Source organism: Plecotus auritus, assembly GCF_963455305.1.
Source record: "Plecotus auritus genome assembly, chromosome: 14".
NCBI lineage: Eukaryota > Metazoa > Chordata > Mammalia > Chiroptera > Vespertilionidae > Plecotus > Plecotus auritus.
Genome location: NC_137780.1, coordinates 4,631,495 through 4,656,113, shown reverse-complemented (window position 1 = coordinate 4,656,113; position 24,619 = coordinate 4,631,495). Strand labels below are relative to the sequence as shown.

Below are 24,619 nucleotides of genomic sequence, written 5' to 3'. Positions count from 1 at the left end.
CCTTTCTCTCCACAGAGACTCAGGGGCACCGTCTCTGGGGCCCTGCACACATCTCGCCCACTCCCCGAGAGCTCTTCTCCCTCCCCTAGTTCCTGGCGCTCTTCTTGCCTGACCACTACCTTTGGTTTCAATTTACTTTCTTTTCTTTTTATATTTGTATTGATTTCAGAGAGGAAGGGAGAGGGAGAGAGAGAGAAACATCAGTGATGAGAGAGAATCATGGATCGGCTGCCTCCTGCATGCCCCACACTGGGGATTAAGCCCACAACCCGGGCACGTGCCCTGACCGGGAATCGAACCATGGCCTCCTGGTTCATAGGTCGATGCTCAACCACCGAGCCATACCGGCTGGGCCTTAAAATATTCTTGAATATATTTTATTTAAAATATATTTTTATTGATTTCAAAGAGGAAGGGAAAGGGAGAGAGAGAAACATCAATGATGAGAGAGAATCATTGATCTGCTGCTTCCCGCACGCCCCCCCACTGGGGATTGAGTCTGCAACCCAGACATGTGCCCTTGTCTGGAATCGAACCCGGGACGCTTCAGGCCGCAGGCTGACGCTCTATCCACGGAGCCACAGCAGCCAGGGCTGTTCTTGAATATTTTAAATAACATTTGGAAACAGGATTTTCATCCCGGGTAGAAGGTGGAGGTTCCTGCTGTCTGGGTAGGAAGATGGGGAGTGGATGCCCTGAAATGGGCCTGGCCGAGCCGCCGCTCCTGACTGTGACCCGAGCGGCGGCAACAGCAACGGTCTCAATTCTTAGTGCCTGGAAGCGCAGAGCGGGCTGTTTTTCCAAACGTTTGCCTGGTTCGTGTGACGCTGCTTAACTGCTTTCCTGGTGGAAAATACGGCTGCCGTCAGCAGGATGTCTTGCCTAAATATTTCCCCACAGCCTCTGGTTGATGAAGTTAAAGCTGCCTTTGTGTTGTAAGTCCGGTGTTGGTTTGAGAATGCAGGAGGTAAAAACACCCCCCCCCCCCCCCGCCCGGCTTGGTAATAAAGTCTGACACGGGGGATGGCTGGCAAAGGACGCTCATGTGTGAAACACTGAGCAGTGTCAATATTTGACCGGCTGTCATGTGACCACACATCCTCCACCGGATCGCGATGGTTCAACCTTCTGCTGAGCTCAGGCAGACGGGCCTGGGAATGACGCGCACCCGCTCGGCTCTGCATGATGTCATTTGGTGCCGCGACGCGGTAGCGTCACCGACACAGGTTTCATGCGACAACAAGAATCCAGAGTGAGAGAGGGCAGCTGCAGATGAGAGAAGTCCCGAGCTCTGTCTCCTGGGGAGCTAGGAGTGCGGTGTCTTCCCATCATGCATTTGGTCAGCGATTCCCTGCTCCTGCCCAGGAGCGAAGAAAGAGAGTCGCTGTCACCGTGCTCACCGCCAAAGCGTGTTGACTCGGCGTCTCTTTCCCTGTGTGTCCGGGAGTCACAGTGCCCCGGGGGGAGTCTGCTGGTCACTGTCACCCAAGGCAGCAGTGTGCTGTGGTGAGTTAGGACATAGAGAAACCCAAGTTGAAATGTGATCAAGAAGAGAAATGCTATTGGTCATGGCTTTGGTGTGTTTAACCTTGAAATGTACGTTCGCCCTGGCCGGCGGCTTGCCTGGAGTGTCGTTCTGTACAGCGAAAGGTGGCGAGTTCGAGCCCTGGTTGGGGAGTAGACAGGATGCAACCAACCGAAGTTTCTCTCTCTCTCTCTCCCTCTCTCTCTCTCTCTCTTTCTCTCTTTCTCTCTCTCCCCCTCTATCCCTAAAATTAATAAAACTATATCCTCGGGTGAGGATTGAAAAAAAGAAAAAGAAATACATGTTTGATTAGCAGATTTTCAGTTAAAAAAAATAAGGCTTATTGGCCTTTCCTTTTGCATTTGTGCCCCAAGCCTGGACCTCAGGCCCCAGCATGTAGGCACTGAGCAGGCCCTCACAGATTTGCAATCATTAGGAAAACCTTGTCCCACTGAAGTGAATTTCCCAGATAACGGAAGCTCTCACCAAATGCCATGACAGTTACAATCATAGTTTTTTTAAAAATATATCTTTTTATTGATTTCAGAGAGGAAGGGAGAGGGAGAGAGAGGTAGAAACATCCATGGTGAGCATCATGGATCGGTTGCCTCCTGCACGTCCCGCACTGGGGATGGAGCCCAAAACACGGGCATGTGTCCTGACTGGGAATCGAACCATGACCTCCAGGTTCCCAGGTCGATGCTCAACCACTGAGCCACACCAGCCAGGCCTTGGAATTCTCGTATTTGATGCTCTGGCCTTATGCTGGCCCCTCGGTACCCCAGCGGTTCCTGCCCCTTGCATGGTGCTCTTCTGCACCTCTGCCTCCTCTCCTTTGCTTGTTTTTTTCTGCTCCAGCCCCTGCGTGGACCGGGCGATCTCCCCTCTCGGGCCTTTGCACACACTGCCTGCAGCCACGCCCTGTCTTCTCACCTGGCCTGGCCCACGTGATCCCCGCCAGGACTTGGCTGGAAGGCCAATGACGTGTCCCCACTGCCCTGGTCAGAGCTGGGACCTTGCGGGGTGTGCATGTCCACTCTCACCAGACAGGGGGGCCGACGTGTCCCTCTCCACGGACCCCTGCGGCGCTGAGTCACCTGCCTTACAGGACACATACCGTATAGTGTTTGTTGAAATAATAAATGAGTGAATTTATTGAGCTGATCATTGTTTGGGGTTATCACACAAATGTTTTGTCTGCTATGAGCCTTAGTATCATGGGAGGGTGGATGGCGAACAATACAGCTATTCTGAGCTCCACACTAATTATGAGCTGAGTGAGGGGCCCTCGGGGAGGAGGTGATGCGGAGGCGAATGGGGTGGTTTGTCGTCTCTGGGAATGGTCCCTGGGGTGGATGGTGGCCCTCAGCTGTGTCTGATCTTCTTGCTGAGCCCTCACCTGTGAGCCTGCGAATGAGGCAGCCACTGCTGCTCAACCGCCCGCTCCAGGGTACAAAGTCCGTCAGTGACTCGTGACCAGCGTGAGCGTGATCATGGCAGTGATGTCCCCGCTCACATTCATTTTCCTTTGGCCGGAGTCGCCCCTGGGGAGAGCAGCTTGTCTGCAACAAGTGGGTCATGTAATTACTTCTCTAGAAAACTGGCTCTCTCCTCACTCTTAGGGTTCGAGTTTGGGCAGCCTGGGGGTCACCGTGGGAATGTGCAAATAGAAATTTCTAATGGAAATGTTGACTCAGTTTGAGCCGAAGCCAGACATTCACGAGGGAGAGTCAGATTAAACAGTAGATGTTTAGAGAGACTTTAAATTGTGACAGCTTCAAAAACACACGTGTGGCCGATATTCCCCGGCTTTGTGGGCGCTGGCGGACCGCAGCCTCGTCCCTGGATGCTCCAGCCACCTGCTCAGCCCCCTTTTATCTTTCCCTGGACGAATGGATCTCACACAGTCCCGTGGGGTCAAACCTGCCATTGTCGGCGGAAGTAATTCTGTGCTGTCATCTCGTATTAGACTGATGAGTGCCGACTGCCACTTACGGTTGAGTAGAAAGCTGCCCGTTAACAGCTGATGTCTTCCATCCGTCAAAGCCGGCAGGTATTTTTGCGAGTGGTCTGTGTCATGCCCCTTTCAATCCAGGAGGGCAGTGATTGAGCTGTGAGAAACGGAATCTCCCGTTTCAGGGGGTGTGGTCATGGGGGGTGCGGGTGTCCCTTGGGTGGCTGGGATGGGGAATCTTCCTAAAGACCCAGCCCCGGACCCTTGCTGGCTGGAGCAGGACCCGCGCACAGTGGGGTCTCCGGCGATGGGGTCTCCGGTGATGGGCTCAGTGGGACGCTGTACCCGGTAGGAGTTCCCTCATCAGATATGTCACTTGCACACGCATTCTCCCATCCCCTGAGTTGCCTTTCACATCACTCTGTTGAGAGTGTCCTTTGGGGCACAGGCGTTTGTGGTTGGGATGAAGGCCAGCTCATCCCTGCTTCTGTCCCTGTGCTTTCAGTGTCCTATCCAGTGAGCATCGCCAGGCCCATTGCCGTGCTGTCATGTAGCTTTTGCCCATGTTCTCATGTAGCTCTGACATTGAGGTCCACGTGCTCCGTGTGAAGTGGATTTTCATGTCTGGGGCGAGGGAAGGGTCCACCTTGATTCTTCCGCGTGTGGCTACCCAGCGGCCCCGGCGCCATTTGTTGAGAAGACCGTCCTGTCCCTGCCGCAGAGCCTTGGCACCCGCGTCGAGGATCCTTCCACCACGTGCACGAGCATTTCATTCTCTCGTCTGACAGGCTGGTCTGCACGTCTCTTTAGACCAGAACCACACTGTTTTCATCACTGGGTCCCTGTAGAAACTCGTGAAACCAGATCTGGCGAGAGACCTCCACCTTTGTCCTTTGATCTCAAGACGGTTTGGACTGGTTGATGTCCCTTGAGATGCCATGGATTTTAGCGGGGGGTGGGGGGGGGTTCTGTTTTTGGAAAGGGAGTCATTGGGATTTTGGTAGAGATTGCATTGTGTCTGTAGAAGCGATCTTAAGAACACTCAGTCTTCCAGTCCATGAACATGGGACGTCTTTCCATTTGTTTGTGGAATAGATATGTCCTCCTAGGTGGCAGGACTGCGGATTCGGACATAGCCAGGCAGACCTGCCTGCCATTGGGGCCTTGCCAACGGGCGCTGTGAATGCAGGCACAGTGATGGGGTTCCTTTGCCCAGGCCAGATGCCAGTTCTGGTTCCACAGGGGAGCATACAGGAAAGGCAGGCTGGGTCACCCCAGTGTCGGGGTCAGAGGGCTTCTTCTAATCACAGTGAGACCGAGGCTGAGGTCCGGGAACCAGCACTCCCCTCCCAAGTCCCAGGTCGGTGGTGAAATCCGCTTCACGTTGCTAATGACACATCGCCTGCCTCAGGCCAGGGCCCTCAGGCGTGGGACACAGGCCTCTGACGCTCTGTTTCCTTGCCTTCTGCTGGCCACACGGGAGTCCATTCCCAGACTCCGCTGCATGGAGCACGTCCACGTGTGGGCACACGCACGTGGACCGCTTTCATCACGTGCTAGTCACAGTGGCATCCTGTTCCTTTAACTCCACTTCTTCATCACTTGCTATGCGTGTGCCTCTCTTCGCCAGCTAAGCTGTGAGGATTAGGAGGCTCCGTCATTCATCTTCCACGCTCCCCAGGCCCAGCATCCAGTGCGGTGCGGAGTGGAGCTGAATACACTTAGTTCCTGGGCCGAGAAGAGGTTTTTGTATCAGATAATAAACCCCATAAAGCTGCTCAACAAGTCGCTACCCTGTAATTCCGATAAACACGCGAACAATGCCGGGATGGCTTTGAGTGCGTGGTGAGTGAATGGGGCTGGTCCTGTGTTTGCTGCTAAAATTACTATTTTTCAGAAATCAAACACTCGACTGTTGTGCGGGTTGGCAGGTTCGCTTTCACGCCTTTGTGCCGAGCAGAAAGGAAGCATCTTCCGACTTGATGGCTTCTGGGCTCACTTGGTGCGTTCTCACAAAGAGCTCATTGAAGGGAGTGGCTGCGTATGTTTAGTTCCGTTTGCAATAGTATTGATTGGTTTTAGTTTTGTGTTTTCGCTGCGGGTTTAGTGCTCAGTAGGGTGAGTGAGAAGCCAGTAAGAGGATTCTGCCCTGGGTGGCCCCTAGGAGATTGCTTTGTAGGCTCTAAGCCTGCCAGATTTTTATTGTAAAATGCTCAGGTTCCAACCTTCCTTGTCACCGGATGTCACCACACCTTTATCCAAATAATAGAACAGCTTATTTCCTGTGATTTTTAAAGCGAAAACAACAAAAGTACAGCCCCAGTCGGTTGGCGCTTGACAGAAATTCCGTTTTGCTCTTGCTGAGTTTTCCTAAGACGCAAATGCCTCGGCTTGAATTATTAATTGGAAGGCATGCCTTCCCACTGTGTTATCTGTAATTCAGGGCCACATTGCTAAAAAAATAGAACTAATAACCTCCTGAGGGAACGAGGGGCAGAACCCTCTGTTTTTATCTCTTTCTGGTTTAGAAGGTGTCCGGGGAATAGTCCGTACCCACAGCTGCTCTTCTGTCTACTTGAGAAATTCCACGATCAAAACATCCCATTTAACAAAGCAGCTCCTTGTGTATTCTGCTTTTGACCCACAAGTGGGTGGGTGGATGGATGGATGGATGGATGGATGCGCGAAAGTGACTTACCAGCAGGAATTGGCTTCTGCCTTTTATTGACACACGGAAAAGTTACAAGCTCCATAATGATCTCATTATAATACAGTGATGGCCCTAAAAGAATTTAAATAGACGTCGTTGCTGGGAAGGGACCAGCGCCTGCCGGGTGATTGCTTTGGGCATCTCTTCCACCTTCCGGAAGCTTCTGTTTGCTTCTTGCAGAATCAGCTAAACGGTTGCGAGTCAGTTACTGCCGTTCTGTGTTGCCATTCTGCTTCTCACGGACATCAGCAGTTACCACGATATATTTGCTAAACATGACTGTGCTCCTTGCAGATGGCTGTTATGTATCTTACTCATTTACATTGCTCATTTTTTAAAAAATATGTTTCTATGGATTTCAGAGAGGAAGGGAGAGAAGGATAGAAACATCCATGATGAGAGAGCATCATGGATCGGCTGCCCCCTGCACGCCCCCTACTAGGGATGGAGCCCGCAACCCGGGCATGTGCCCTGAGCGGGAATCGAACCGTGACCTCCTGGTTCCTAGGTCGATGCTCAACCACTGAGCCACGCCGGCCGGGCAATAGCGGTGTTTTTAGACAGATCTCAGGTCATATATTGGGCTCTTCTCAAACCTTAGCGTGGGCCCTACGGCATCTTAATTTGGGCCCCCACGGCACCATCTGCTGTAAGAGAAATACACACACTTACAGCAGCCTGTCCGCTGGTTACTAACCTCCTCTACGCCCCGAGCACTGTGAAAGCAGAGACGCATCCTTGCACCGGGGTCCTCGGCAGAGTTCCAGGCCTGCCACCTGCCAGCTGAGACTGTGGCAAAGTTACTCTCCTCCTGAGCCTCAGTTCCCAGCTGTGAAGTTGCAACCATTATATCTACTTCAATAGATCATTCTAAAGAGCCAAGGAGATCTAGATGCAAAGTTTTACCTCCCTGTTTCCTATATCAAAAGTTCTAAAAATGTTAGCTGAAAAACTGGATTTATGAGTTGATAACATTTTCTTTCATTATATATGAATGAATATTTACTGATAAACGAATTGACTTAAAAACGAGCAATGAGCCCGCCCGGCATGGCTCTATGGTTGACAATCGACCTATGAACCAGGAGGTCATGGTTCCATTCCTGGTCAAGGGCACGTGCCTGGGTTGCAGGCTTGATCCCCAGTGTGGGGCGTGCAGGAGGCAGCTGACCCATGATTCTCTCTCATCATTGATGTTTCTCTCTCTCTCTCTCTCCCTTGCCCTTCCTCTCTGAAACCAATAAAAACACATTTAAGAAAAGAAAACGACCGCGGTTTTAGCTCTGGTGGTGGCCGTTGAGATAGCAAGGTCTGCGTGGACTTGAGGACATTCGGAAGGTCAAGTTGACGAGCCCGATGGGATGTGGACTGTGAGGGAGGAGGCTGAGCTTTGGTGCTGGGCGTGGGCGGCAGGTGGTGGCGGTCCCGCTCCTGAGCAGCTGGGGAGGAGGACCGGGTGCGAGGGGGGTGGGCAGAGGATGGAAGAGGCCCACAGGTCGGCCTGCGGTGTCGGGTAAGAGGCACCTCTAGGCTGTGGATGCATTTCGGAGGTGGCGCATGAAACGAATAGAATTACACAGGGACATGGAGCCTGCAATAAGCCCTGAGGATGGTCAGCATTTAAACCATGGTCAGCCAGAGGAGGATCCAGTAAGGAAGCCGGACAGAGGGAATCAAGAATCGCTGTGCTCCAGGCACGTTGGGGGTCCTTTGGTTGACAGCCACTTCCATTTAGACGGTGGGTGGGAATGAATCCCAAGTAAGTGCCCGCACGCCTCGGGGGGGCTGGGGCACAGGCGTGAACAGGGCCGAGCAGGACCAACTTTCAAGGAGCGTACACCTCAGTACACCTCACAAACGTTTGACTGGCCCTTCCGTTCACGGTGGGTTATAACTCACTATGAAGCAGTCCTACTCCGGGTCCCAGTGCGGTCCGAATGCTCAAGCACTTCTGATTGCGTCCCTGCTCTCCTCGGATGAAAAAGTCCTGAACTACATATACCCGGGGCATCGGCTTCTGTGGGCACTTTGGAAATGCCTGCAAATAAGAACGTGTCTGACACCATAGTGAATACTCCACCAAGAAAATACTTTTTAAATATATATATATTTTTATTGATTTCAGAGAGGAAGGGAGAGGGAGAGAGTGAGAGAAACATCAATGATGAGAATCATGGATCGGCTGCCTCCTGCACGCCCCACCCTGGGGATCGAGCCTGCAGCCCGGGCCTGTGCCCCGACCGGGAATCGAACCTGGGACCCTTCAGTCCACAGGCAGATGCTCTATCCCCTAGCCAAACCAGCTAGGGCTCCAAGAAAATACTTTATGTTCTTTCACAGGTCATCTACCCGCTGTGTTATAAAAGTCCAAGAAGGAGAATTTTGCTCTTCTTTTATGTTCTCATGCCCCCAAACATTTATCTTTGGTACTGCTCCAATATTTAGTCTGTGATAAATGCCTAAGAACCGATTTTCACGTCCGAATCTGCCAAAAGCAGTCAGCAGTGCGATTATTATTGAACATCTATATCCATTTATGGCCATTGTTACTTAATAATAGCCCACTTACCAAACTGTCTCAGATTCAGTAGTCTGCTGTGATGCGAGTGTGAGCTAATGGATTGTGTTATAGTTATACAGCCATAGCTTCACTCGATACCAGGCTGAATGTACCTGGACGTGGTGATTTTATGGGGAGTGCATTTCAGGTGATCAGGCCTTCAGGGAGGTGGGGGAGCACTCCTCAGCTCCTCGCTCCCCTCCTTGGCCCCGAGACAGTGGCTGCGGGATGGTTTGTTCCTCTTTTTATTCCCTGCCCAATTGTGCACGTTAGTACTAGAGGCAATGGGCTGTGATATGAAAAAGAAGCATTTTCACGGTAGTTACGCTTTATGATAAGCCTGCTGTATAATTGTAACCGTTGTTTTCTTGAATGGGCTCATAACGTGTGCCTTTTGTGGTTTTCCAATCCATTTGCTCCGGGGGCAGTCCTGACCAGCGGCTCAGTTTTAACTAACTATAACACTGGTCTCCAAGACTCACCGGTGATATGCTAGCAGTGGCTCGCCCATCGCCTTACTCTCAAGATAACCTGATTGAAATGTTGCTTGATGACCTGGTTTAAGCCAGGCTACCTTCGTAGGTAACGCGATACGGAGATGAAAGGCATAGTTCCTGGGGAGCGGAGCTTGAAGTTAGTCATGGAGGAGGCTGCTGGGTAAACCAGAGCTTCAGGGGACAAGGACACTGTGCTGGTCGGTGCAGACAGGGGCTGTGGGAGCAGAGGCTGCTGGGTAAACCAGACCTTCAGGGGACAAGGACACTGTGCTGGTCGGTGCAGACAGGGGCTGTGGGAGCAGAGGCTGCTGGGTAAACCAGACCTTCGGGGGATATGGACACTGTGCTGGTCGGTGCAGACAGGGGCTGTGGGAGCAGAGGCTGCTGGGTAAACCAGACATTCGGAGGATATGGACACTGTGCTGGTCGGTGCAGACAGGGGTTGTGGGAGCAGAGGCTGCTGGGTAAACCAGACCTTCGGAGGATATGGACACTGTGCTGGTCGGTGCAGACAGGGGCTGTGGGAGCAGAGGCTGCTGGGTAAACCAGACCTTCAGGGGATAAGGACACTGTGCTGGTAGGTGCAGACAGGGGCTGTGGGAGCAGAGGCTGCTGGGTAAACCAGACCTTCGGGGGATATGGACACTGTGCTGGTCGGTGCAGACAGGGGCTGTGGGAGCAGAGGCTGCTGGGTAAACCAGACCTTCGGGGGATATGGACACTGTGCTGGTCGGTGCAGACAGGGGCTGTGGGAGCAGAGGCTGCTGGGAAAACTAGACCTTCGGAGGATATGGACACTGTGCTGGTCGGTGCAGACGGGCTGTGGGAGCAGAGGCTGCTGGGTAAACCAGACCTTCGGGGGACAAGGACACTGTGCTGGTCGGTGCAGACAGGGGCTGTGGGAGCAGAGGCTGCTGGGAAAACCAGACCTTCGGGGGATATGGACACTGTGCTGGTCGGTGCAGACAGGGGCTGTGGGAGCAGGGGGCGAGCTCGGCCCAGGGGCAGCTGGGGCTGCAGGTGCCCTGGGCAGGCCCTGAGAGGCTCCTGCCGACTATGTGCCGTGCGCTCCATCAGCCACGTAGGCGGTGCGGGCAGCGTTCCCGCAGGAGGAGCGGATGGGCAGCGGGGCAGAGAGACGCAGCTTCATGACGTTGGAGGACTCAGGCGGGCGGCAGGCGGGGAGCAGGACAGGTGAGAAACCACACGGAGCATGTGTTGAACCTGAGCTGTAATTGTTAACGCTGTTGCCTGTCCTTTCATTCAGGTGAAGGAAGCAGTCACGGCCGCTGTCTCGGGAATCCTTGTGAAGAGCTCGGGGCTGTATGAAATATCCCGGAGATGCACGCCGGGGATGGAGGCAGCGCCCTCTGAGGATGCTGTTTGCTTTTGGTGACCAGGAGAAAGCGCGGCTCTAGAAGAAGCCTCGTCTCCGCGTTGAATTCCGGGGCCCAATAGCGATGTGACTGGCTTTGCGTCCGTCTCTCCGCTGAGACGCGGCGCTCCGCCCGCGTCGACATGAGCGACCCGCGGCAGCCACAGGAAGGGAAGCACAAGCTCGGCCGGGCCCCTTCCAAGTTCAAGGACCCGCCCAGAGCCATGCAGTCCGACGATTACTTTGCTCGGAAATTCAAAGCCATCAACGGGAGCGTGGGACCCGCCGCTCCCTTAAGCGTCTCCAGTGCCAGCGAGAGTGGGGGCCCGGCCAATGGCACCCCCGCGGTGCCCAAGATGGGCGTGAGGGCCAGGGTGTCCGAGTGGCCCCCGAAGAAGGACTGCCCCAAGGAGCCGGCCTGCAAGGCGCTGTGGGGCAGCCAGTCCCCGAGCAGCTACGACAGTGTCGCCTCCATCGTGCACAACGGGCAGAGCAGCCAGGGCGACGGGCACCCCGAGGACCAGCTCGAGCTGGACTTTGCGGAGGCCAAGTACACCGTCGGGGACATCTTCGTCCACTCCCCCCAAAGGGGACTTCACCCCATCAGGCAGAGGAGCAACAGTGACGTCACCATCAGCGACATCGACGCCGAGGACGTCTTAGACCAGAACGCGGTGAACCCCAACACGGGGGCGGCGCTGCACCGGGAGTACGGGAGCACCTCCTCCATCGACCGGCAGGGCCTGTCCGGGGAGAACTTCTTCGCGATGCTCAGAGGGTACCGGGTAGAGAATTATGACCACAAGGCCGCGGCCCCTTTCGGATTCCCCGAGTTCTTCTCCTGCAACCCGGCCGTGTCGCCCAGCCTCCACGCCGCCGCGCAGATCTCCCGCGGAGAGTTCGTCCGCATCTCAGGATTCGATTACATGGACGGCGCCTTCCTCAGGGGCAGGGACAGGGACAAGCCTTTCAAGCGGAGGTTGAAGTCGGAGTCCGTGGAAACGTCCCTCTTCCGAAAGCTGCGCACGGTGAGAAGCGAACACGAGACGTTCAAGTTCACGTCGGATCTGGACGACGGCCGTCCGGAGCGGGGCGTCCGTCCGTGGAACTGCCAGCGCTGTTTTGCACACTACGACGTCCAGAGCATCTTGTTTAACATCAACGAAGCCATGGCCACGCGGGCGAACGTGGGGAAAAGGAAGAACATGACCACCGGGGCCTCCGCGGCATCCCAGACGCAGGCGCCCGCGGGCCCGACGGGCACCTGTGAGTCCCCGCTGGGGAGCAAGGAGGACCTCAACTCCAAAGAGAACCTGGACGCTGACGAGGGCGACGGGAAGAGCAACGACCTCGTCCTGAGCTGCCCTCACTTTAGGAACGAGACCGGCGGGGAGGGGGACCGGAGGATCGCGCTGTCCAGGGCCAACGCGTCCTCGCTCGGCTCCGGGGAGAACTGCTCCTTCGAGTCCTCCCTCAGCTCTCACTGCACCAACGCGGGCGTGTCGGTCCTGGAGGTGCCGCGAGAGAACCAGCCCATCCACAGGGAGAAGGTCAAGCGCTACATCATCGAGCACATTGACCTCGGGGCCTACTACTACCGCAAGTTCTTCTACGGGAAAGGTGAGGGGCCCTGCGTGTGTGTGCGCGCGTGCGAGCGAGTGTGCGTCCCAGCGAGCATCCTTCAGGGCCGCTTGGGCGGGACATGGACCCAGCACCTTCCTCCAAGGCCTCTGTCCACGGGCTGGTTCCCGTCGCTCTAGACCAGTCCCTTCTTTAGACATCCCCCGTCTCCTGCCTTGGCTGATTTGCGATCCCCAGTTTAGACTTGATGGAGATGTGCGCTTTTTTTTTTTTGTAAATATATTTCCAGTGATTTCAGAGAGGAGTGGAGAGAGAGAAACATCAGTGGCGAGAGAGAATCATTGATCGGCACGCCCCACACTGGGGATCGAGCCTGCAACCTGGGCAGGTGCCCTGACCGGGGAATCAAACCAGGATCTCATGGTTCATAGGCCAACCCTCCCCACTGAGCCACGCCGGCCGGGCGAGATTTACGCTTTTTAAGACGATTTCCCCGGTCCCCTCGGTCCCTCTCCGATTCCTCGGAGCGATCTCTCCCGCCGTTTCCAGTAGATAGCTGTGTGGTTTTCCCTCTAGCCTTTCCCGTACGTCCCCCCGCACCTCTGCTTCACCTTTTCGGTTGTACATGTTGGCAGCCCCTCCTGGGCTGTGCGATGCATTGGAAGAGTTAAACCGTTGTGGAAAGAATGTATGATCCGCGTGACAGACAGCGTTAGTTTCCCTCCACGCCTGTAAGTGGGCTTACAGGGTAAGATACGATGGGAACCTCAGTCTGAATAGGGAAGAACGTCAGACAAATCGCAGCTGAGGGACATCCCACAAGATCCCCGCTCAGCCCTCAGGACGGCCAAGGTCTCCGGAAACCAGGGAGGTCTGAGCGGCGGGCACCCTGTAGCCTGGAGCGATGGCTCGGTGTCCTGTGAGTCCCGGTGGAACCGGGAGAGAAAAGGACCTTGGGAAAAGCTGGGGACTCCGGATAAAGTACGGAGTTCATTAGCCGTGATGTGTCGGTGCGGGCTTGTGGATTGAACGGAAGTGCCAGCGTGATGTGAGATGCTAACCACTGGAAAAGCGGGTGAGGGAGGAGGGGGGCTTTTCAACCTCTGCAGCTTTTCTATAACCAGGGGTCCTCAAACTTTTTAAACAGGGGGCCAGTTCCCTGTCCCTCAGACCGTTGGAGGGCCAGACTATAGTTTAAAAAAACAACTATGAACAAATTCCTATGCGCACTGCGGGCCCGGGACGCGTCGGCTGCTAAGCAGGACAGGCAGCGGCACCCGGAGGGCCGGATCAATGTCCTCGGCGGGCCGCATGTGGCCCGCGGGTCGTAGTTTGAGGACCCCTGCATAAACCAACCATTTGAAAACGGCTTATGAACACCTTTCAACGTAAGTCAGAAACGTTAGGATGTGTTTACAATGAGAATCTTTAAAATGAGAAAAGAATTTATACACAGTTCCTAAGAAGCCAGAGCTACAGGGTTATGTTCCTTCATTGAATTGTCCCTGAATTCCCGTGAGCAGCCGGCTCCCCGGCGTTTCCAATAGAGTCAGATCGAAGACGCGTCCGTGTCACACGGTCCTTCCTGTCCACCTCCTGCTCCGCCGGAAGAGTTTTCCTCAGCCCCTCGAGGCGGGGGCATCGTTAAGCTTTACAATCTCCTCCCTGTCTTCTCTTCCTGGAGATGCACAGACAGTCCGTGGAATTCCCCGAAACCTGCTGGCTAAGCCGCGGCGGCCGCCGGGCGCCCTTGATCCGCTGGCTCCGTGTCCCCCGAGCGCTCTGAAGAAGGCCCAGGGCCTGACTCATCTCTTCTTGGGATTTTCTGTTCACAAGCCTGAGAAAAGAAGTGCGGCTCTTTCAGAATCCTTTGTAGGGGAGCCGAACTGGTTTCACGGGGCCGATCTGGGCGTGCGCGGGACGAGAGGGTCGTGGGTTAGCCCCCTCCCTCCCCGCTGCCTGCTGCTTCGGAGGCCTGTGTGTGGTTCTCTCCTGCTCCTGCAAGGGGCTTCCTTCTCGCTTTCTGACAAAGCTGTGCAGCGTGAGGACGTTCACTCCTCCTCCCGTCCTATTTCCACACGATTTCAGGGATGCAGGCAGGTTGAAATTCTTGTGTGTTTTTTTAAATATGTTTTTTTAAAAATATATTTTATTGATTTTTTACAGAGAGGAAGGGAGAGGGAGAGAGAGTTAGAAACATCGATGAGAGAGAAACATTGATCAGCTGCCTCTTGCACACCTCCTACTGGGGATGTGCCCGCAACCAAGGTACATGCCCTTGACCGGAATCGAACCTGGGACCCTTCAGTCCGCAGGCCGACGCTCTATCCACTGAGCCAAACCGGTTAGGGCTAAAATATGTTTTTATTGATTCAGAGCGGAAAGGGCAGGGGAGAGACAGATAGAAACATCAGTGATGAGAGAGACTCACGGATCGGCTGCCTCCTGCACGCCCCCCACTGGGGATCGAGCCCGCAACCCAGGCATGTGCCCTGACCGGGAATGGAGCCCTGACTTCCTGGTTCATAGGTTGAAGCTCAACCACTGAGCCACACAGGCCGGGCTTTCCTCTCACCCTTATTGGCACCCACGTTCTGCCTTGTGGCTGGGGCGCTGCTGGCTGCAGTCGGAGGAGCATCCCTCATCCTCGCGGTGGTCCGGGCCTGTGGCCGGCGGGCGAGGTGGCCTCGCTTGAGGAAACGTGCAGACTGTTCTGAGGTCCGGCTCCTGGGTTCACATCCCAGCTCAGTGGGGGACAGGCCCTGGCTTTGGGCCTCAGTTCATCACCTGTAAAATGGGATCGGAATAAAAACATCTCCCCTCGGCGACCCAGCACAGCGAGTGCGTGGCACAGAGCACGCATCTGCCCGGCGCCCAGGTGGCTCTGAAGTAAACGTCTCTCCCCACGGAAACCGTGGTGCACACCGCCGGTGCGGGTCGGAAAGGGGGTACTTCACTTGCACGGTTAATAGATGAAACGAGGCAAAAGCAGAGCGAACCACATGGCGGGCGGGCCCCCGCGAAAGCAGCCTGGGGAAGGGTTTCCCGAGCCAACCACGCTCACTTCAGTTTCACTAACGGGCCGCCGTGGGCGGGGTGTACCCCACAGACCCAGGGACCCCCCGCTCCCCCCGTCCGACGCCCCGCGGGGTGCAGCTGCCTCGCTTTGGATTTCACGCCTGGTGGCTTCTTTTTTCTCCTCCTGGTTTATACAGTCCCTGGGGGACATTAGTCGGGCATTGGACACTATGACATTCGTACGGGTGAGCTGAGGACCATTCCTAACAATAGCACTGTTCTAAGATACAAATTCCTCCCCGAGCGGACACGTCGGCTCAGGCCTACCCCACCGCCCCGCCATCTCGCCTCCACAAGCAGAGCCCCATTGACGTCCAGGGTCCTTAGCAGGACGGCCCTGCCCAGCCACCCGTGACCGGCAGCCTGGTGGCCTGTCCGATCCCCGTGACCGCTGTGGGAAACGCGCGGGCTGGCCCACCCCCGTGATGGGGCGGGAGGTCACGGTCCCCACCCCACAGCCTTCTGGGAGCGTGCCCTCTAGGAGCCTGAGCGCTGGGCTTTCCCTGCGAAGAGGAATTCACGCTTGATGTGGCGGTTCACCGAGAAGCTTCTTTGTGTACTGCTGCTCGCAAGGCACCCGGCAGCTTTTCAGAACCTCCCTCCCTTGTCTCTGTGAGACCCCACGCTGATTTCACTGTTTGTGCCAGGAAAGATATAAAACCGGCCCGGCCAGTGTGCTCAGTGGTTAAGCATCGACCTAGGAACCAGGAGGGCACACTTCGATTCCCGGTCGGGCCACAGGCCCGGGATGCAGGCTCCATCCCCAGTGGGGGGCGTGCAGGAGGCAGCCGATCCGTGAGTCTCTCTCATCATGGATGTTTCTCTCTCTCTCTCTCCCTCTCCCTTCCTCTCTGGAGAGGTGGGATCCTCACCTACTCTGGTCCTTGGTGATGAATCTACCAAATCGCCCTTCCATCTTAACCCAGGACCTGGAAACAGCCTCTGGGCCGAGGTCCACGGCGCCTTTTCCCTCTCCCCAGTGGGAGATGCTTCTCCTTCTTTACTCCACAGCCGAGTGCCGCACGGAGAGGCGCCGAGTCTCATCGGCCGCCCTGCAGTCTCGTTAACCCACTTCCTCTCCCCCTGCATTTGCGTGAGGCGAGGACTGCCATTCAGCTTTCCCACTCTCCACCGCTTTCGTTCTGCCCGGGAAGAATTTTCTTTGATTCACCTTGAAGCAATTTTATGGAAATCGTGTTCTTGGGATAATGACAGGCTCGGGCGGGTGAGGCGGGCCAGGGGGGCTCATTCTCTCCGTTGCTACAGTTTTACTTTAGACTGTAAGGTGCTTTCGTGGCATCGTCATGTAAGGGGGGTGTTCGCCACCCCCCAGTCGCCAGGATTGATCTGGCTCGTCCATGTGGCCAGTGGGTTACCTCTGGGCCCCTCCCCCGCTCAGCTACAGAAGGGGACTCCCAGCTGGAGGAAGAGTTCCAGCCCCGGTTCTTCATGTAGCCAGGTCCCTCTCGACAGTTTCTGAGAGGGCAGCACGCTGTCTGCCATGATGCTCTCCGCACAGTCCCCAAATCTCAGCTTTGGGGCAGGCAGCGGGGAGGGCTCATGCGGAACGAGAGGAAGAGGTGCTAGAAAATGACATGTAGCCTGGCCAGCGTGGCTCAGGGGTTGAGCGCCGACCTAGGAACCAGGAGGTCACAGTTCGATTCCCAGTCAGGGCACACGCCCGGGTTGCGGGCTCGATCCCCAGTGTGGGGCGTGCAGGAGGCAGCCCATCCATGATTCTCTCTCATCATGGATGTTTCTCTCTCTCCCTCTCCCTTCCTCTCTGAAATCAATAAAAATATATTTTAAAAAAAGAAAATGACACATAAAGCACATCGGGTTTGGAAACAAGGTGTGATCACACTCATTTGGGGAGCCGTGTCCCCGAGGCCTGTGGCTTCTCAGAGCGGACGCTCCAGCTACGCGACGCCCTGCCCCTCCCTCTGACCGCGCTCTGTTCCCTCGCAGAGCACCAGAACTACTTCGGGATCGACGAGCACCTCGGCCCCGTGGCCGTCAGCATCCGGAGGGAGAAGGTGGAGGACGCCAAGGAGAAGGAGGGGTCGCAGTTCAACTACCGGGTGGCATTCAGGACGAGCGAGGTAACGGGTGCCCCGTGGTCACGGTCCTGGGCCGAGCCTGCCACGCGTTGGGTTGTTTTGGAAAAGTAACGCCTCAGTTTCTTAATGAGAACTGTGACAACGTTTCAGGTCACTGAGAGGGCCACACCTTTTTATTTAAAAACGTAAATGTGAGAACCTGCCATGGATGGCCTGGCTGGCATAGCTCAGTGGTTGAGCCTTGACCCATGGACCAGGAGATCAGGGTTCGATTCCCGGTCAGGGCACACGCCCGGATTACGGGCTTGATCCCCCGTGTGGGGCATGCAGGAGGCACCGATCCATGATTTCCTCTCATCATTGATGTTTCTCTCTCTCTCTCTCCTTTCCTCTCTGAAATCCATAAAAATATTTTAAAAAAGATTAACTGAGGTCTCGTGTGTCGCCCCTGCAGCTCACAACGCTGAGAGGAGCGATTTTGGAAGACGCGGTCCCCTCCACGGCCCGGCACGGCACGGCGCGGGGCCTGCCCCTCAAGGAGGTGCTGGAGTACGTCATCCCCGAGCTGAACATCCAGTGCCTGCGGCAGGCCGCCAGCACCCCCAGGGTCCCCGAGCAGCTGCTCAAGCTGGACGAGCAAGGGGTGCGTGTCCTGTGAGGCCGGGGGGTGCGTGTCCTGTGAGGCCGGGGGGTGCGTGTCCTGTGAGGCCGGGGGGTGCGTGCCCTGAGAGGCCGGGGGGTGCGTGCCCTGTGAGGCCGGGGGGTGCGTGCCCTGTGAGGCCGGGGGGTGCGTGCCCTGTGAGGCTGGGGGGTGCGTGTCCTGTGAGGCCGGGGGGTGCGTGTCCTGTGAGGCCGGGGGGTGCGTGCCCTGTGAGGCCGGGGGGTGCGTGCCCTGTGAGGCCGGGGGGTGCGTGCCCTGTGAGGCCGGGGGGTGCGTGTCCTGTGAGGCCGGGGGGTGCGTGCCCTGTGAGGCCAGGGGGTCTGCTCTCAATGCTTTGGCGTTTCCCATCCACCCTTCCTTTCGGATCGTTTCTCTTTGGTGCCGGGACTCCTTTTCTCACTGGTTTTCCCAGAATGCCCCTTTCCGGCCCGGACACAGGCTGCCTTCGTAGTGTGCCACCTGCTGAGCCGCGCCCTGCGGGGTTCTTCCAGGCTGGGTGTGTGCCAGCGAGCGAGCGCACGTCTGACCTGGGATTCTTTTTTTAAAAAAGATCTTATTGTTTAAAGTATTACAGATGTCCCCTTTTTCCCCCCATTGATCCCCTCCAAGCCTCCCCCCTCCCAGGCCTTCACCACCCCATTGTCTGTGCCCGTGGATTATGCATATGTGCATATGAGGTCCTTGGTTGATCACCTTCCACCCACCCTCCCCGCCTTCCCTCCCAGATTCCGCCCTCTGTCCCATGCCTCCATGTCTCTGGATCCACTGTTCATCAGTTTATTTGGTTCATTAATTCCACATAGGAGTGTGATCATGGGATACGTGTCTCTCTCTGACTGGCTCATGTCACTAGCATGATGCTCTCCAGTCCCTCCATGCTGTCTCAGAGGGTCAGAGAGCCTTCTTTTTCACAGCTGCACAGTACTCCATGGGGTCACCGTCCCACAGCTTTTCTACCCACTCGTCTCCGGATGGGCACCCGGGCTGTTTGCAGATCTTAGCTACAGTAAATTGTGCTGCTGTGAACCCAGGGGTGCATCCGTTCGTTCTGATTGTGTTTCGGGGTTTCTTAGGGCTCCGTGGTTTTTCCCAGGGTTTAGACCCTGAGCTGACACTTGTTCTTGTCGGCTGTGCCGGCATCGGGCTAGCAGATGGCAGGGAGCGGCGTGCAGTAGGGAGACCGGAGCTGGCGGAGCCCTCCTCCCGCCCTGGGCCACGGGAACAGGAGGGCCAAGGGCACACAGGCATCGGCCCCGCAGACATGCCCTGGACCTGGGAGGCGTGGAATGCAGGGACGCCTTGCGACAGAAGGCCCCTGGCAGCTCTGAAGGCCGTGGCGTTGCCGCTGGGCCTTGGGCCGTGGGTAGCATCCCAGCAGGGAGAGAGGAGTGGTGGGCTGTTGGAGGAACTGGGACGTGTTTCCTTACAGGAACCGGAGCCTGTGAACTTGGATGCCGGGCTACGGGGTGGGCGGGTCGAGCAGGCAGCAGGGAGCCGAGGAAGGTTCGAGGGGAGGTGACGTGATCGGGGCTGTGTCTCAGGGAGATTGTTCTGGTGGGAGGGAAGTGGACAGGCTGGCGAAACAGGCTGGTGGCGGCCTCCAGCTGTCAACGTGGGCTTTCTCTCTGGCAGGAGGCTGAGGCCTGAGTGATCCCCTCGCCCCACAGGGAGAGCCCATTTTCTTCTTTCTTCTTCTTCTTCTTTTTTATTCCTCACCCGAGGGTATTTTTCCATTGGTTTTTAGAGAGAGTGGAAGAGAGAGGGAAAGACAGAAACATCAATGTGAGAGAGATAGGTATTGGCTGCCTCCTGCCGGAGCCCCAACCAGGGCCTGGGCCGGGGAGGACCCTGCAACCGAGGTCTGTGCCCTTGACCGGAATCAAACCCAGGACCCTTTGGTCTGCAGGCCGACGCTCTATCCACTGAGCCACACTGGCCAGGGCCCGAGGACCCATCTTTACAGGTGGCTCTTCCTCGCCTCCCCCCACAGCACGCACTCAGGGTCAGTGCCCTCAGAGGACTGTCCTGGTGACTCTACCTGCTCGACTCCCTTGCAACCTGGCCCGTGAGCTGCTTCCTGCAGGCGCTCACGTCCCCCCAGCAGCTGTCCCCCCCAACTCTCCCGGTTTGTCTGTCGTCATTAGGTAACGCGGACGAGACAGCGTCTATCAGGGCCACTCCAGGGAAATGGGTCTCATTTTGCCTGGTGTCACTGACCGAGCCAGCTCTGAATTCTGATCCGGGCTCTCTTGTCCAGCGAGGTAATAAAAGCGAGCGCGTCTGGATTGACGGCTGGAGAGAATCGCCCCGTCTGCTGATCTGTCAGTTTCTGAGGCTCAGGTTGCTGCGAGGGAGATGGAGTGCTCTGATACCGCGAGGGGGAAGAGGTCCCTCTTTGGGGAGAATCGGAGGCTCAGACGGATCCCGTCCCCCGTCCCCCCCGCCCCCCCAGCCTGGGAGAAAGCCGCCCTGCGCTCCCACCCACACGGGAGCGCCCGGGATAGGGTTACAGCCGGAACTCTTCAATCGCTATTAACATTCCTCATGGCCTTTGTATATTTAACAGATGTTTTCTTTTCAAGATAGTCGAAATGTAGAAATGACTTTAATTGCGCGGGCAGAGTCACTTTTATGGAAAGCAAACAGTATTCTGTTTATATGCATATATCACAGTGCCCACTGGGACGCCTGCCTTCCCCGGCCTTCATTTGATTTGTTTTCTTACTGCAGCCTTTCATATTTCATATTTTTATGATTGTTCAAGTAACAACAAAAAGGGGACGTTAGGAGCCAGCGACGGAAAGCTTTTAAAAGTCTGTGGCCTTTTTTCCTCCCGACTTGGAAGATAACGCTCATTAATCTGTGGCGGGTGCAAAAAGTATTTCCAGTTACAGTTTTGAGTAGATGCTTGAACTTACCCGTTCATTTCGGAAACTTGGCGAATCCGACGCGGCCATGCTTTACATAATTTCTCAGGATTGCTGCCATTTCTTCCATGGTATTTTGGGGTTCCTGGGTTTGGGGCCATTTGTACAACCACATTTTGCTGCGGCTGCTTCTTTTTTAAAAATATATTTTTATTGATTTCAGAGATGAAGGAGAGGGAGAGAGAGAGAGAAACGTCCATGATGAGAGAGAATCACGGATCGGCTGCCTCCTGCACTCTCCCTACTGGGGATCGAGCCTGCAACCCGGGCCTGTGCCCTGAGCAGGAATGGAATCGTGACCTCTGGTTCATAGGTCGACGTTCAACCACTGAGCCAAACCGTCCAGGGTAATACAGTTACTTCTTCTTTGGCTCATTTGCTCAAGGGCACCGTCCCGCAGGCTTCCTGAGGATTGAACTCTAAGCTTCCACCGTTTTCGTTTTCCCGGGAGTCAGCATGTCTGATGCTTCTTGATGAGTAATCGCCCCGCTTCCCCCTTTCAGCTGAGCTTCCAGCACAAGATCGGGATCCTGTACTGCAGGGCCGGCCAGGGCACGGAGGAGGAGATGTACAACAACGAGACGGCCGGGCCGGCCTTCGAGGAATTCCTCGACCTCCTGGGCCAGCGCGTGCGGCTCAAAGGGTTCAGCAAGTACCGGGCTCAGCTCGACAACAAAAGTAAGCTCCGTGTCGGTGTGTGTTTCGTCCTGCCCGGGGGCCTGCCCCAGAAACCTAAGCCAGTGGTCACGTGCCCTCCGGCCTGGACCCCAGGAGCTGCCTGGCCAGCTGGTTTGGGGTCAAGTGTCGATTTCCTCCCGCACCCGTGGGAAGCACCTCTGTCCACGTGTATCTTTCACACGCGCTCGGGGCTCAGTTCTTCCTCTCTAACGCCAGCAGGCAGAACCCCCAGTGTTTCGGGACGAATCTTTTACTATTTTCCTCTTTCTTTTAACCTACTCCCTGCTCTGGTCTCCCAAGGATGAGCGCTCCACTCGTTTCTAAAAGTCGGAATAGGAACACGGCCCCATGCTCAGGCTGGCTCTGTTCTTTTCTGGATTCACCACGTTCACGCGGGAGTCAGAGCTGCGATCGAAAAGCTGATGATCCTGTTTTTCAGGGACCTTCATCAGGCGCCAGGTGGACGGGCCGATTTAAAACTCGGGTTTCTGTCCACTAACGTGCGATTTGTCTTGAACCTTCCGTTAGATCACCAGAGGTAGAATATTCTAAATATTCCGGCCGTGTGTTGGTGCTGCTGTTGAGTTGCTGCGCACCCACGATCCCAGGCAGAGGGATTTGCTATATGTTGGAAAATCCTGCTTCTTATCAAGCAATGAGTTGCTTGTCCTTTTCATGAGAGAGGAGCAAGTAGAGTCTGCAGTGCAGGGTCTGGGAAGGCGGCCAGCCCACTCCATGGGCATGAGTGGGAGCGGCAGCGTGCGGCAAGCTGGCATCGGGACCCAGGTAGCTGGGGCCTCTAGCTCCCCGCCCCCAGCGTCCATCCACTGGGACTCGCCTACCTCAGGGTGGTGCTAGGTCTTCGTTACCCCTGTCACAGGGTCTGGGTTTGAAGGTCACGGAGAGGACAGATCACAGGACCTGGAGACGTGTCAGGTCACGTGTGGGCCCCTGTGTGGCCTCCACACGCGTCGGAGTTGGAGTTGGGCTGTTATGTTGAATGCATATTGCTCTGGCCTCAGATGCATAAAGATAAGGAAATCATTTATGACCCCCACTGTCAATGTCCACGGTTTAGTAAAGTTCAGTGAGGCCTTTTCTGATTTTCTTTCTTTTTTTCTTGGCAAACACCTCTTACCCACAAACCACCACCTACGCCTGAGGCGCTGGCCTGCTGCCTCGGGTTGTCCTTCGCTTTCCTGGTTCTAGCTAAGAATTGGCCGTAAACACGCACACACTCACAAGGCTGGGCAGAAGCACCTCACCCCTGCAGGGGGGTCCCCTGAGTCAGGTGGCGAGAGTGCAGGAGGGGGAGCCGAGGGCTCAGAGGCACACGGTGAGAGCAGGGGGGCGCCGCAGATCTGGTGGGGGAGCAGCAGACACAGGAGAGGCGCGAGGGCGGGGACCATCAGGACGCCGTCGTGCACAGTCCAGTGGTTTGTTTTTCCGACTGAATAGCCTTCTGTGAGGATGACATTCTCAGTGTCCGAGCGCTCACTTCCCGTTGCCTGACTTGTTTTTGTGATTGTCTGTCTCTAGCCGACTCTACGGGGACACACTCCCTCTACACCACGTACAAAGACTATGAGCTCATGTTCCACGTGTCCACCATGCTGCCGCACATGCCCAAGAACAGACAGCAGGTACGTGCCCCTCACCGCTCACACCGCAGCCAGCCCAGCCCGGGGGGGTGGGGGGATTCACGCCGTGGAATCTGCAGAGAATCATTGTGTTTTTCTTTTTTCTTTTTTTTTAAATTTTTTTTTATTAAGGTATTATATGTGTACATATCTTACCATTGCCCCCCCACCCCACTCCCATACATGCCCTCACCCCCCAATGTTTTGCATCCGTTGGTTACTCTTATATGCATGCATATAAGTCCTTCGGTTGATCTCTTATTTCCCCCACCTCTCCCTAACCTTCCCGCTGTAATTTGACAGTCTGTTTGATGCTTTACTGCCTCTGTATCCATCTTTTTGTTCATCAGTTTATACTGCTTTTCATTATCCCCAAATGAGTGAGATCATGTGGTATTTTTCTTTCATTGACTGGCTTATTTCACTTAGCATAATGTTCTCTAATTCCATCCAGGTGCCTACAAATGGTAATAATTCCTTCTTTTTTATGGCAGCATAGTATTCCATTGTGTAGATGTACCGTAGTTTTCTGATCCAGTCATCTGCTGACGGGCACCTAGGCTGTTTCCAAATCTTAGCTATTGTAAATTGTGCTGCTATGAACATAGGGGTGCATATATCCTTTCTGATTGGTGTTTCTAGTTTCTTAGGATATATTCCTAGGAGTGGGATTACTGGGTCCAATGGGAGTTCCATTTTCAGTTTTTTGAGGAAACTCCATACTGTTCTCCACAGCGGCTGCACCAGTCTGCATTCCCACCACATTGTGTTCTTCTTAAAAGGCATTCAGAGTTGTTGACTCTTTAATCATTTGGGCTTTCGAGGGAGTATTATTGCACGTGTTTTGTTTTTAATGTATTTTTATTGATTTCAGAGAGGAAGGGAGAGGGACAGAGAGAGAGAAACATCAATGATGAGAGAGAATCATGGATCGGCTGCCTCCTGCACGCCCCACCCTGGGGATGGAGCCTGCAACCTGAGCCTGTGCCCTGACCGGGAATCGAACCGTGACCTCCTGGTTCATAGGTCTGCGCTCAACCACTGAGCCACACCGGCCGGGCTAGGTGGTTTATTTGCATAAAGAGGAGTCGCTGGATGGGAAGACGCTGACTCAGATCAGCGCACTGTCCCAGGTGCTGGTGAATCACTTAGTGATAAACAGGGTGAGTGGTCGCTGCGATGGGGCTTCCTCAGGCCAAGACCATCTGTCCACACGTCAGCTCCATAATGCAGGGAGCCAGTGCCTTTGAGCCTGGCCATCCGTGTTCAGCCACCGAGCCCTCCACACGCTACTCGCTGGAGTCCTTGGGCTCCAAGCTGGGTCAGCCCCTCATCCTCAGAGGGCCGCCTCTGCGTGTGAAGTCTGCTGGTCT

At 55.4% G+C, this 24,619-nt stretch overlaps 1 protein-coding gene across 3 annotated transcripts in view; it reads left to right on the top strand.

Annotated features, from left to right (window-relative positions):
- The window catches only part of SIPA1L2 (signal induced proliferation associated 1 like 2), a 118,646-nt gene that overhangs the window by 44,107 nt on the left and 49,920 nt on the right, over positions 1-24,619 (top strand). For all 3 annotated transcript variants that reach the window (XM_080651210.1, XM_080651211.1, XM_080651209.1), the window contains exons 2-6: positions 10,514-12,241; positions 17,249-17,382; positions 17,795-17,983; positions 21,432-21,606; positions 23,146-23,249. In XM_080651210.1, the coding sequence (XP_080507336.1) occupies positions 10,765-12,241; positions 17,249-17,382; positions 17,795-17,983; positions 21,432-21,606; positions 23,146-23,249 (2,079 nt within the window). In that variant the 5' untranslated portion in view covers positions 10,514-10,764. The remainder of the gene's footprint in view (positions 1-10,513; positions 12,242-17,248; positions 17,383-17,794; positions 17,984-21,431; positions 21,607-23,145; positions 23,250-24,619) is intronic.